At 32.3% G+C, this 12,667-nt stretch overlaps 1 protein-coding gene across 5 annotated transcripts; it reads right to left on the bottom strand.

Moving 5' to 3' along the window:
• Window positions 1-8,240: 8,240 nt before the first annotated feature.
• Window positions 8,241-11,293, bottom strand: LOC111402062. Of its 5 annotated transcripts, XR_002704157.1 has the most exons (3): window positions 11,052-11,292; window positions 9,049-10,660; window positions 8,241-8,949 (listed from the first exon to the last, which is right to left on the bottom strand). XR_002704157.1 is itself a non-coding variant. In XM_023030104.1 (2 exons), the coding sequence occupies exon 2, from the start codon at window positions 10,594-10,596 to the stop codon at window positions 9,247-9,249; it is 1,350 nt and encodes a 449-aa protein (XP_022885872.1). In that variant the 5' UTR covers window positions 10,597-10,660; window positions 11,070-11,293; the 3' UTR covers window positions 8,681-9,246. The 5 variants fall into 5 exon arrangements, 4 of the variants coding, with proteins under 4 accessions (XP_022885872.1, XP_022885871.1, XP_022885873.1 ...); XM_023030104.1 differs by having other exon boundaries at window positions 8,681-10,660; window positions 11,070-11,293; XM_023030103.1 differs by having other exon boundaries at window positions 8,681-10,660.
• Window positions 11,294-12,667: the final 1,374 nt, after the last annotated feature.

Genomic DNA, 12,667 nt, shown 5'->3' with positions numbered 1-12,667 from the left:
CTCGATCACAGACTGGATTCCTCCCTGACTTGCTGTTTCCTTATCGGATCTTTGAGGCATATTGTTTCACCTTTTGTACTTTCAACACCTAATACCAAGGTCCCACTGGGCGTGCCAAATTGTTTCGCGTGGGTTAGTTGCTAACAATTAAAAAGGATCAGACGATTGTGTAAGGGACAAACCTCTTGAGACAAAGTCCCAAAAAGGGGTGTTCTTTTATTGGCGATGACTTTACAATTGGAAATTAAAAACAACGTGCCTCCAAGGGGCGCAAGCACACGAGTTACTGAAAGAAAAGTGTTTTAAGTCTAAACTAAGGAAATGAAAATTACATGTTCTCTGTTCGAGAGTTTTTGATTCGGTCCCTTGCTTCTATGTCCTTTCTCCCTTTTATACTTCATGGACGATTTCTTTGTGATTAACCGCCCTAAAAACTGCTTGATCGTTCTATAACTGCCCACTTTCTTCGTAATGGCCAACTTGTCATGAAAACTGCCTTTTTTAATTGCTGCCATTACTCTTCATCGTTCAACCGCTTTCGATTGAATTCCTTGAATCGTGGAACGTGATAGGGCTGCTTTAATAACTGCTTTGATAACTGCACTTCTTGATAACCACGACGCTTTATGTTTGTTAAGACCTTGGGCGACTTGAAGGTTTGGGCGAGAATAGAGTAACAGCTCTGGGCGACTGTATGACACTCCATTCGCTCAGATTCTGGGCGACTTGCAAACTTGGGCGATGGCGTTACCGCGTTCTTGGGCCTTCATCTTGATTTGTTTGATTGGGCTTCGTTCTTTGGGCTATCTGATTTGGGGATCCTTCAATTGGGCTTCACTCCTTGGGTTGTTCGATTTGGGTGGAATTTTTATTTGTCAACAACGATATTAAACTCAAGATACAAAAAATTTATAGCACAATACAAAGTAAAACTTGCAAAAATTAAAATCAAACACAGAGAATTTTTCAATCGAAGCCCTAGAAGTCGGTGACCCTTTTAATACCTAATGCCCTGTTTAGTATTCATTAAAATGGATATAGCTCAATTACACTATAGATCTTTAAAATCAACAACAAAGGTTACAAGAATATTCAAATGCAATTTTAAAGACTTATCTCTATCGGAAAAAAAAATCTGCTAGGAATCACACAAGAAACCCCAAATCTCTTCTCTGAAAATACGACACAAGAACCCTTTCATTCTTTTCTATTTTCACTCAAGAAAATACAAGTATCAAAGGCTAGAAAACATTAGAACAGAGTCTCGAATGAGATGTTCAAGAGAAGGAATCACAGATTAAAAACCCTAGCCAACGAGAGTTAAAAACTTCTCTAGAACTTTCTCTTTCTAAAGCCAAATGAATAATTTCATCCGTCATCCAAATGAATTGGCAATCAAGAATATAACCATACCAATAGATGCGTCCAATCCAATGGTGAAAACTTGGACAGGTGTCACTATCTGGTTAAGCCTTCCCGCTTATAGAAAACGTGTTTTGATAATCCATTTTCCCCTTTTGAAAATTAGGGAGCACATCAACTAGGGTTCGATCTCAAGAATCTCTATTAATGAAAGTAAATAGCTTTATTTTTATTTACATAATAGATAGTCTTACTGCTCAACGTCCATCCACCTCCACCCCACCACGTCTCCCAAACTTTGCCAATCACAATGCCTCTTGTGTAGGAGAACTACTTCGTCCTACGTGGTGCGATCGGAGGCTTTGTGTGCTTGTACATGTGATGCACACTCGTATAAATTGGAGTGTGGGAACGGAACGAAGATGGAAGAAAAGAGACTATTAAGGGTAAAATCACACATCATTTATAAAAATAATAATCAACATATAATAAATAGTTTGAACTACTTTAATTTTTTTGCAAGATTACAATGAAATACTGAGAATGGTTATATCCTTGGTAATCCACTCATTTCAAATAATCACGACCTGGTTTACTGAATATGATATCAGAGTTCAAAATTTTTTTTGGATTAACTGAACCTTTATCAACATAAAAAGTTATTTAACCTTGATTATGAAGGGTACGTTTTGGGGTGCATCTTAAAACGAGTTCCTAAGAAAAAAGTCAAAGAAGCATAAATCAGTGAATTTAATCTCGTCAGTTTTTACATACAACCCTACTCTCAAAGCGAAAACAAAGGAAATTGCAATACTGTAAATTGAAGCCTATGGTGAAGAAAAAACAAAGTGCTTTCGAAAGATCACTTTTGATGGGCCCATTTAGTGGACCAAAATTAAGCACTCAAAAAGCCCATATTCAACACACTGTAAACTTGAGATTACATGTGCCCTTAAATGACAACCCCCTCGCCCACCCCACCCCACCCCACCCCACTCTCTCTCTCAAAAATTTCTATAATGTCAGCTTGGTATGATGTGGGGCACTAATGGATAAGCTTCCACTATATCACTTTCATAAAGATTAAATATCAAGAAAATATACCAATCCTATCATAAAATTGTAATAGTTGACTCGACGTGCTCATTCAAGAAATTCCAAAATCAAATGTTTTTTCACATTTACTATTAACTCATATTTAAAACGAACTTACAAGCATTTGCTATCTCAATTACGTTTGAAACACAATACTAAATAAGATAATATAATATGCATGAATATACCTAAAGTGATTTCATCAAATATCTTTTTATGTTGAACAAAACACCGTTAAAGTTTAGACATAATTTTCCGGCTTTTATCCCAGATCGAATGGGGGCTTGGATTCCCAACCTTGTTTTCACTATAATCTAAAATAGCTTAATATAACCACTATTAATATTGGACACGTATTAGCAACTCCTATCTGTCAACCTCTTTATTTCTCTCTCTCTCTTTTTCCTTCTTTTCCCAATTTGCCCTTATTCACAGTGCGGATCTAGGTGGTGGAGCTGGATCCATTGAAAGAAATTTTTTTTGGTTAACAATAGATTAAATATTTACGTTGTATTTCTGGGCAATTGATTCCATTTTCAAAAATCCTAGTAGCCCAATTGGTGAGAGACGGCATAAATGCATTTGAAGTATTATGTTCGAATCCTTTGTCAAGGGAATTGTTATGTATTATTTTTATTCTATAAATTTTACCAAAATTCAATAGGAAGGAGGAGAAATGAGGATTTGAACCCATGATCGATTTATTATGTATTATTTTTATTCTATAAATTTTACCAAAATTCAATAGGAAGAGGGAGAAATGAGGATTTGAACCCATAATCTCAAGCAATAGTTGTTATAAGCTTAACCATTATTGTATCTCTTGAGTTGTGTTATTAAATTTAACAAAATAATATTTGTTATGTTTTAACTGTTTTAATGCAAACAATTTTAAATATTCAAATTCGCACTCTTCCTTTAAACTATATATAAAACCTGACAACAATGTCATTTGATAAGTTTTATTTATTTTTATAACATAATTATATATGCTTAGTTTGAATAAAATAATTGTTATATTTATACATTAGGCCTTGTTTAATTCCTATTTTTTTCAAAATACATTTTTTCTTTCTTCTTTTCATCAATATTTTTTTTCATAAAATAATATTGCACGTAAATTCAAAACTATTCTTTATTTTTTAGTCACACGTTTTCCATTAAGTCACTATTCCAAAATGCATTTTTTTTGCAAAAAAAAAAAAAAAAAGGTATCAAAAGGACTCTTAATATTTTATTATGGCAGATGATAGATGGTCAATGGTTGCTCGTGCTGACTCAAACTCTTGGATTCGCCACTGCTTATTTATATTTCATTATTAATTTTCATTTGGCAAGAAAAGGGTAATAGGGCTTTTTACTCATGCCCACGATCTTCTTATTGTTGACTTGCCTCTTTTTCTGTCCTCGTTTTTTTTTTTTTTTTTTTTTTTTTTTTTTAAAAAGCTTATGAGTTTGTTTATTAAATAAACTAATTCATTAGTGATTTCAAAATTTTTAATTTTACGATTTTAAGTCATTCTCCTACAAAAATGTCTTTAATAGATAGTTTACACTTAAAAAAGTTGGTAAAATGAAGTTGAGAAATAATTTTTGGAGCTTATTGAATCAAAAAAATTATGACTTGATATTTTTCTTTCAATACTCTTTGCGTACAAAATTTGCATCATATTAATAATTTTGCTTTAGTGCATTAATATGAATGGACATATATACATTATGCACGTGCAAGGTAATAAAATCTATTACTTAATTATAAGTATTTTATAGCCAAAGTTAAAAATTTTACCTTATAAACATTTTAATTTTTATCAAAAATAAATAACAGCAGGTACAATCTTGATCAATGGATGAACAATATTACTTTTTTAGTCAATAAGATCCCAATAATTTTTTAGTTCAATAAGATCCCAAAATAGATATTATATTATATGTTTGGAAACGCTAACCACAAAAAGAAGATAATATATTTTATTTTATTTTTTATTCAATATTATTTAATCATGTTTGGTACAGATGACTTAAAATCCATCTTTTTTCATATCCATTTTCAATCACACGTCCTATTAATAAAATAATTTTACACGTTGATCAATAATTTTTTATTACTTTTTAATCACATAACTATTATATTTGGAGAGTAATTAGCACAAAACGCCATCCTTACCTTTTTTTGGCATTTTTACCCTTACATTCACCTTTTATTATGAAATCATCATTTTCACCAAATTTTTCGTGTAAAATAACAAATATATCCCTTATTTAAATAAAACAGTAAAAAAGAAAAGTTAAAGAATAAATTGCAATTATAGTCCCAAGCTTTTTAAAAAAGTGCAAATGAGTCCAAATAAATTATTAAAAGGGTAATTAGCACAAAACGTTCATACCTTTTATTTTTTTGACATTTACATCCTTATTGTTATATTTCATTGCAAAAATAATTATTTTCATCATTTTTCTCAATTAAAAATTGTAAAATGACAAATATACCCTCTTCTTTAAATAAACAAAAATAAGAAAAAGAAAAATAAAGAACAAATTGCAACTACACTCCCAAAATGAAATAAATAATTAAAAAATTACTTTATTTTTAATTATTTATTGGAATTTTATGTGTACTTTTTTTTAAATTTTGGAAATATAGTTACAATTTGTTCATTATTTTTTTATTTTTGTTTATTTAAAGACAAGGGTATATTTGTCATTTTACAGTTTTTAATTGAGAAAATAAATGAGAATAACGATTTTCGTAATTAAATATAAAATAAGAGTGAAAGTATCAAAAAATGAAAGGTATTTTGCACAATAATAATGAAAGGTATGGACATTTTGTGCTAATTACCCTTTTAATGATTTATTTGGATTTATTTGCACTTTTTTTTAAAAATTTTGGGAGTATGATTGCAATTTATTCTTTTACCTTTCTTTTCTTTTTTATTGTTTTATTTAAATGGGAGGTATATTTATCATTTTACACGAAAAATTTGATGGAAAAGATGATTTCCACAATAAAATGTCAAGGTAAGAGTAAAAGTACTAAAAAATGAAATGTATGAATATTTTGCACAATAATATTGAAAAATAAAAATATTTTGTGCTAATTATCCATATTTGGAGTATCATATTAAAGTGTTAACTTTATTGAGAGAAGTAGTACAAACTCTTATAAGGTAGTCTATATTTTATCTTTACTCAATATGTGATTTATTTCTTATTATGTCCCGCAAGATATGGCTCTTTTGAATAAATCAATCTTGAATTTTATATTTTTATTTTTTTATAGTCTTAATAGGATCGAATTGTTCATTGAAATTTAATGAATTCCGATATCATGTTAAGACTCGAAATTTCATCTTAAAATATTAATATTATTAAGAGAAGTAATCCAAACTCTTATAAATTAATCTATATTTTCATCTTCACATAATGTGGTATTTATCCCTTAATAGTAACAAACATTTTTGAACTTTTACAATTTTTAATAAGATTTTTATGATTAAATCTGTGAAAAATTATTCAAATTTATGAAATTCATTAAAATTTATAATATTTTAAAACTAATGAAAATCTCAATTGAGACACTTCCATAATTCCATTAATTTACTCATGATTTTTTTTTTTTCAAACTTATCTCCATAATCAAAACTATTTCTTGATCAACGTGACCCAAATCTAATATTAATTAAGCATATTACAAATTTTAGTTGAAAACTTAGTATTGTCAACACATAATCTATATTTGACTCTAAATTTAACGGACAGGATAAAAAACATGAAATTGGGTAAATTTAAATCTATATATAGATTAATGCCACGGATTAACATAAATGACTAATAATAAATAGAGTCATACTTTGATGATGATACCTTAGACTAATGCCATGGATTAATCATAAATGATTAATAATAAATATTCGAAAGTCAAACCATCTGTTACTATTTTGCAGGCACATGCAGCATCAACCATTCTAAGTTTTAGTGAAAATTACGTCCTTGAAGCTTTAACGCTTTACTTGAATGGCATTGCACACAAACAGCTTTTCCTTCTAAGGTACAATTAAGGAAGAAAATAAAATATTTTTGTATAAATATTCATGGAAGTTTATACTTATGTGTTAGAACACAACCATACTTCTCCAATAATCTGCTTTTGTTATATAAATTTCAGAACTCCAAACAAATGGTGCAAAATAGTTTCATAAGTACCTTAGCTTCCGTTACCGATTCACATCAGTTACATCATTCTGTAATTGTTAAGGGTTATATTTTATTTTACTTTATTTGTATACTAAGTTTATAAAATTGTATTTACAGAAGCACTTTTAAAAATACTATGATACAATTACTCCGTACTAGAAAGCTATCTTGATGAATGTTATTGACAAGTCTAATTGCATGCTTCGTGTCAAAGCCATGAAATGCATTATGACGATTGCAAGAGGACTTCAAAGAGGATGCCCAACAGGTAAATAACAACAAACTTAGTAATAGTTGTATTTCTTATTAAATTTAATACATTATTTTTTATTATGTAGTAATCAATTATTCTTTCATTGATTTATTAGTTCTTACCCCAATCCTTTATTCTTTATAAACAGCACATGTTCTTCTTTTTCTTTCTTTCTTTCTTCTTCTTCTTATTATTTTTTTAAACAACTTATAAATATCTTTCACGTTTACATAATGAATTTCTCGATAATTTACACAAACTTATTTTTAACATTAACCAACTAATGTGCAACACACGTTCACCACACTAGTTCTAATAGAATATCATAGTACAAAAGGGAGAGGGGAGAGGAAGAAATAGGATCAAGTATAACCTTGAAAGTAAAGAGTACTTGTAGATGAATAGTAAAAGGCAAAAGAAAAGTAATGAAGCCCACGTTTAGTTTTGATAAAGTTCAAAAATTTTAGTACATTATCGGGCTAGTCGGCTAGGGCGGCTCGAAAAAAACTCGAGCCCGCCCTACTCGAGGCTCGGAAGAATCGAGCCAAGGCTCGAGTCGAGCCTCATTTTGGAGTGCCAAGCAAAGCCCGAGCCGGCTCGGGCTTACAATTCTATATATATATTTTATTTTATTTTATTTTATTTTTTTATTTTATTTTTTTTAAAGGCAGCAAGCTCGGGTCGAGCCTAATTTTTTTGGCCGGCTCGGGTCCGAAAAAAGACTCAATCATTTTGCTCGAGCCGAGTCCGAGCTTAAAATTTTTGTTCACGAGCCGGCTCGACTTGTTGACATCCTTAGGGGAGAGGAAGAAATAGGATCAAGTATAACCTTGAAAGTAAAGGAATAGTAAAAGGCAAAAGAAAAGTAATGAAGCCCACGTTTAGTTTTGATAAAGTTCAAAATTTTAGTACATTTTAACAAATACCATCTGTTAGCCTCCTTATTTCTGAGCTTCCATCCCTTGGGACTGTTTGCAAATTTGCTTCCTTTTAACCCAGTGAGCTCTATCATGCTATTCTTGAGATCCCCATGAAAATTGTAAAATAGATAAGACTCAAAAACTTTTATAAGAACACAATCGGTGGTTCAAGGGTTTGAAGCAAAAATATAGGCGTAGAAGATAGCACTGATTGAACTGTAAAAAAGATAAGACTCAAAACTTTTATAAGAACACAATCGGTGGTTCAAGGGTTTGAAGCAAAAATATAGGCGTAGAAGATAGCACTGATTGAACTGTAAAAAAGATAAGACTCAAAACTTTTATAAGAACACAATCGGTGGTTCAAGGGTTTGAAGCAAAAATATAGGCGTAGAAGATAGCACTGATTGAACTGTAAAAAAGATAAGACTCAAAACTTTTATAAGAACACAATCGGTGGTTCAAGGGTTTGAAGCAAAAATATAGGCGTAGAAGATAGCACTGATTGAACTGTAAAAAAGATAAGACTCAAAACTTTTATAAGAACACAATCGGTGGTTCAAGGGTTTGAAGCAAAAATATAGGCGTAGAAGATAGCACTGATTGAACTGTAAAAAAGATAAGACTCAAAACTTTTATAAGAACACAATCGGTGGTTCAAGGGTTTGAAGCAAAAATATAGGCATCGAAGATAGCACTGATTGGACTAACAGAATACATAATACGTCGGCCAGGAGTCCGTCCATCGATGCACTGCCTAATATTTTGTATTAAACTGTCATATAATCAAAACTGAGAACCAGAAATCAGATACGCATAGTCTGATCTTATCAATCCATGCCTCAAAACCGAATTAGCTAAGAATTGTAAATAAAAAATGCCAGTTATCCCGACCACATGCCTTCCCAAATCTAGCTTCAAGATAGCATTACCTACTTGGAGTTTTCTATCAACTGAGTGGATCATTTATTGTGCCAAAAGAAAGTTGTCACTCATCTAGCGTCCCGGAATGAACAATCTTTGATCAGGAGAAATAGTACCACAATAACACAAGCCGTAGATTAATTGAAACTGAAGCCACATACTAAATCTTCCAAACTTACAAGTAGAAAAGGCACAGACCTGGATATCAAGGGGGACAAAGATCACATAATTTCCTATATGTATGACTACAGAAAATACTACAACATTCAAAGCAAAGCAATAAAATTCAAAGCATACCATTGCAGATCTTTGTAAGCACTGACAAGCTTCCAAAGTCATTTTACAACCAGAAAGAACTCACTGCGCAAGTATGTTACTAAACAAAATAAACTTTTTTTGCACCCCTGCCTGCTACTTCATACGGGAAAGTAGAATTATAGATATGCTCAACCAATTCCTCGATCATCAAGCTAAGTTTAGCACCATAGGACGCGATCAACTGTTGTCGATACCCATCTCCCTTCGTCTTAACTCCAAAGACATGCGTTCATTCTCAAGTTTCATCCTCTCAATTTCCATCTTCGTCATCTCCAGTTCTCTGTCCTTTTTCTTGCAAAATCTCTGCCATTTGAACCGCTCTTTCTCGAGTTCCAACATTTGTGCTTCAATATGTAGCCTTTGTTCTTCTAATTGAAGACTACGATGACTCAGCCACTGCTTTTGTGACATGTTCGCTTTCATGCTTTCAGGTAGCACTTGACTCACATCAGCATCGGTAATATCTGGCTGGAAATTGAAGGTTTTGTTGCAATCTAGAGAATTAAAAGAACTTCCGAAACTAAATTCTTCATGATTCTGACATTGTTTTAACCTCTTCATAGAGTTTCCTGGTATTTCCTGTACCCTACGATCCCCATTCAAAACATGATTATCTTCATATTCATCATGACCATCCAATTCAGCTTCTTGATCAACTTCATCATTATCATCCTGCAGGTGCCTTTTCACATCATTTTCATCATGATCATCTCCACTTCTAAGTGCTAAGCGCAAAGAACGCTGCAAATCAGGATCAGGGGGAAGGTGCAATCGATTTCCATTATGATATGAACACATCTCTTCATAGTGCAAATGTTTTGAGCTTAGAATCTTTCTAACTTCCTCCTTTGCTTTCTCAGAGATGTGATCCATCATATCCAAAAGTGTTGGATTCTCAACAACCTCACAAGAAGTTCCTCTACCTAGGATCTCGTTAAGTCTTTTGTACCTTTTGTTAAGGTCATTAAATTTATCCTCACATTGTTGAGGTGAAACAAAATGACTCCTTTCGGCCATGACTTTGGACACTGATTTCCACTTCCCTTTTTTATGTAAATTTGCAAATTTCCTTCTCCCACCACTACAACCATATTCAGTGGCTGCCTCCTCACTAATGTAAGAAACAGCAGTAATTAATAACCGGACCATAGAGTCAGTCCATTTCACACGTTGCCATCGGGATGCCCTCTTTCCTCCAATTGGATCATTACGACCATCAGTGGCATCTTCCGTTAAACTCGGCTCATCCTCATCACTCGCAGGTTTTACCCTCTCCCCTTTGTTGTAGTCTGCAAAGGAAATTGTCTGTTCACAATCTTGTGTGTTTCCAATTGTAAGCAAAAAATTCTCATGACTAGTGGGACGAGCCATTAAGGACCCCTGTCGAGGATGAGAACTATGTTGTTGATGGAGTGCAAGGGGGTGCTGCTGCTGCTGATGAACTCGTACCGGCCCTTGCAAATTAAAACCTCCATAAGAACCATTACCTTGCAACATATTTCCGGGTGATAAATCCCCCTCCATCATTTGTTAAAAACAGAACTTTTTCTGATCAAAACCGCAAACCCATTCACTTTGTATACAAATTTCACTGTAAAAAGTTATTTAGCAAGATTTCAGATCTTCGAAATACTTAAATTTAGAAATATGATTAAACCTACAAAGCCACCTTTCATTTAAATCTCTTCGGCATATCCAATTCTTCCTTACTAAAATTTCTAGATTATCATTTTAAAGCAACATAAAAACTAAAATTATCCACGCAAAATACTCAAATATAATTCTAATTTCCCAAATATGACCCATAGAAAGCTACCTTTCAAAAAAAAAATAATAATAATAACACACACACACACACACACACACACACACATATCAATTAACACCGATCATACAGAAATTAAAAGAAAAAAGCCTAATCACCAAAAACCCATCAAAATAATTCACATTTTAGCAATAAAAAAATTAAAAAAAGTACTTACAATAAGCTGTTTACTCACATAGGAAAACCAGACTCTGCAGCTAATAATAAACCTCCAACGGGGGTTCAAGATAGTATACAGCCCACAACTTAAATATCTCAATATAGCCTTATATGGGGAAGAAAAAATGGCAAAGAAATGTATATGAATAGAATATGTTGAAGATCAGATGCAACGTAGGAGAGAATTTGGAGGGGCCCACATCGGCCTCTTATCTTTTTCATATCGGACGTACTGAAAACACACGCATCTTCCTCAATAAGGCTGAAAAGGCTTTTTTTTGTGTGCCTTTTGGTCATGAGTTCGATTTCTTATATTAGTACTTTTTCGATCAAGTCTGTTGTACCGGACTTGTCCAGTGCAATTTACCTGACTAACTTGATTTATAAGATATTATGTTAGCCCGAGAACTTATCTAGTGCACACTCAAAGGGTAACGGCTGCGAATTCCCCTGTCATTTAAAAGAGGAAAAAAAAAGATTTGTGTCAAATGTATAAAGGGTTGTCTATCTCTACGATTTATCAACAATAGTGCTACACTTACAGGCAAAATTTATACAAATATTTTACATAATACACATAGCAGTGGGGCTCACCTCCATAAAATATTCACATGAAACCCACTTCACGTGACTGCCCTTTAAAACATCTGTAAAATTATTCTCTGTACACAGAGCATTTTTCATTTACAAAAGTTAACAATCTTGTAACCTAGTAATTTATTTTTAATTATACGTTCGCTCAATAAAAAATTACTTTTCATAAATTAAAAAAAAAAAGAAAAAAAGATCACATCAAACAAGCTAAGCTCTAACATCACAAGCTTCTCGACTGGTCAAACCAGCATTGAATTGCTCGGATTCGTAGATAATCTTACAAGAATTAGTTATTAGTTTGTTTGTACAGAGGACCCTCCAGAATACTCATATGGATGAAGCTGAGTAAAATATAGTAAAAAAATACTCACTTACCTCCCTATTGTGTGTGTTCCGGAGGGATTCACATGTATACACAGCACTACCCATCTCATAGCCCATAATATAAAATTCTTAAAAGTTCTATTTATTTATCTTTTAATTGCTTTTAATAATATTATTTAATATCTCGAGATTGGTCTATACCACGGACCGAGCTAGATATCTCACGCGAATGACCGCATGATTGACATAATATACACACATAAGGGTCGGGATTGTTTTATTCATGAGGATTCATGTCGATCATGTGAGGGTGCGATCACCCAGAGTATCAATGGCGCGGGTCGTTTGACTTTTCCCTTTTAATATATAATCGCATCTATGCTAATGAATTTTAGGAACTATTTCAATTGACATTTTCTGGACAAAAAAATAATGAATATGATATACAGTGAATCACATCAATCTGTTTCATATTTTTCAACTTAATAGTATTTTAATTCTCCTACTTTTTGACTAAAATATACAGTTATATGTTAGCCAGATAAAACTGGGAGAATTTTAACTTCAAGAAACGTGTATTGACAAACCATTGACTAGCATCATCTTATGACACCTTTCTAGAAATGTTCCAATTTACAAAAGATTAAACATTATATTGAATCGATACTATATTCTCTCTAAACTAAACAGTTATAG

This window comes from Olea europaea, chromosome 10 (assembly GCF_002742605.1).
Source record: "Olea europaea var. sylvestris chromosome 10, O_europaea_v1, whole genome shotgun sequence".
Taxonomy (NCBI): domain Eukaryota; kingdom Viridiplantae; phylum Streptophyta; class Magnoliopsida; order Lamiales; family Oleaceae; genus Olea; species Olea europaea.
This window is presented reverse-complemented; position numbering and strand designations above follow the sequence as displayed.

Coding starts and splice junctions, on each gene's coding strand:
- LOC111402062 (XM_023030104.1), bottom strand. CDS start 10,596: ATGATGGAGGGGGATTTATCACCCGGAAATATGTTGCAAGGTAATGGT.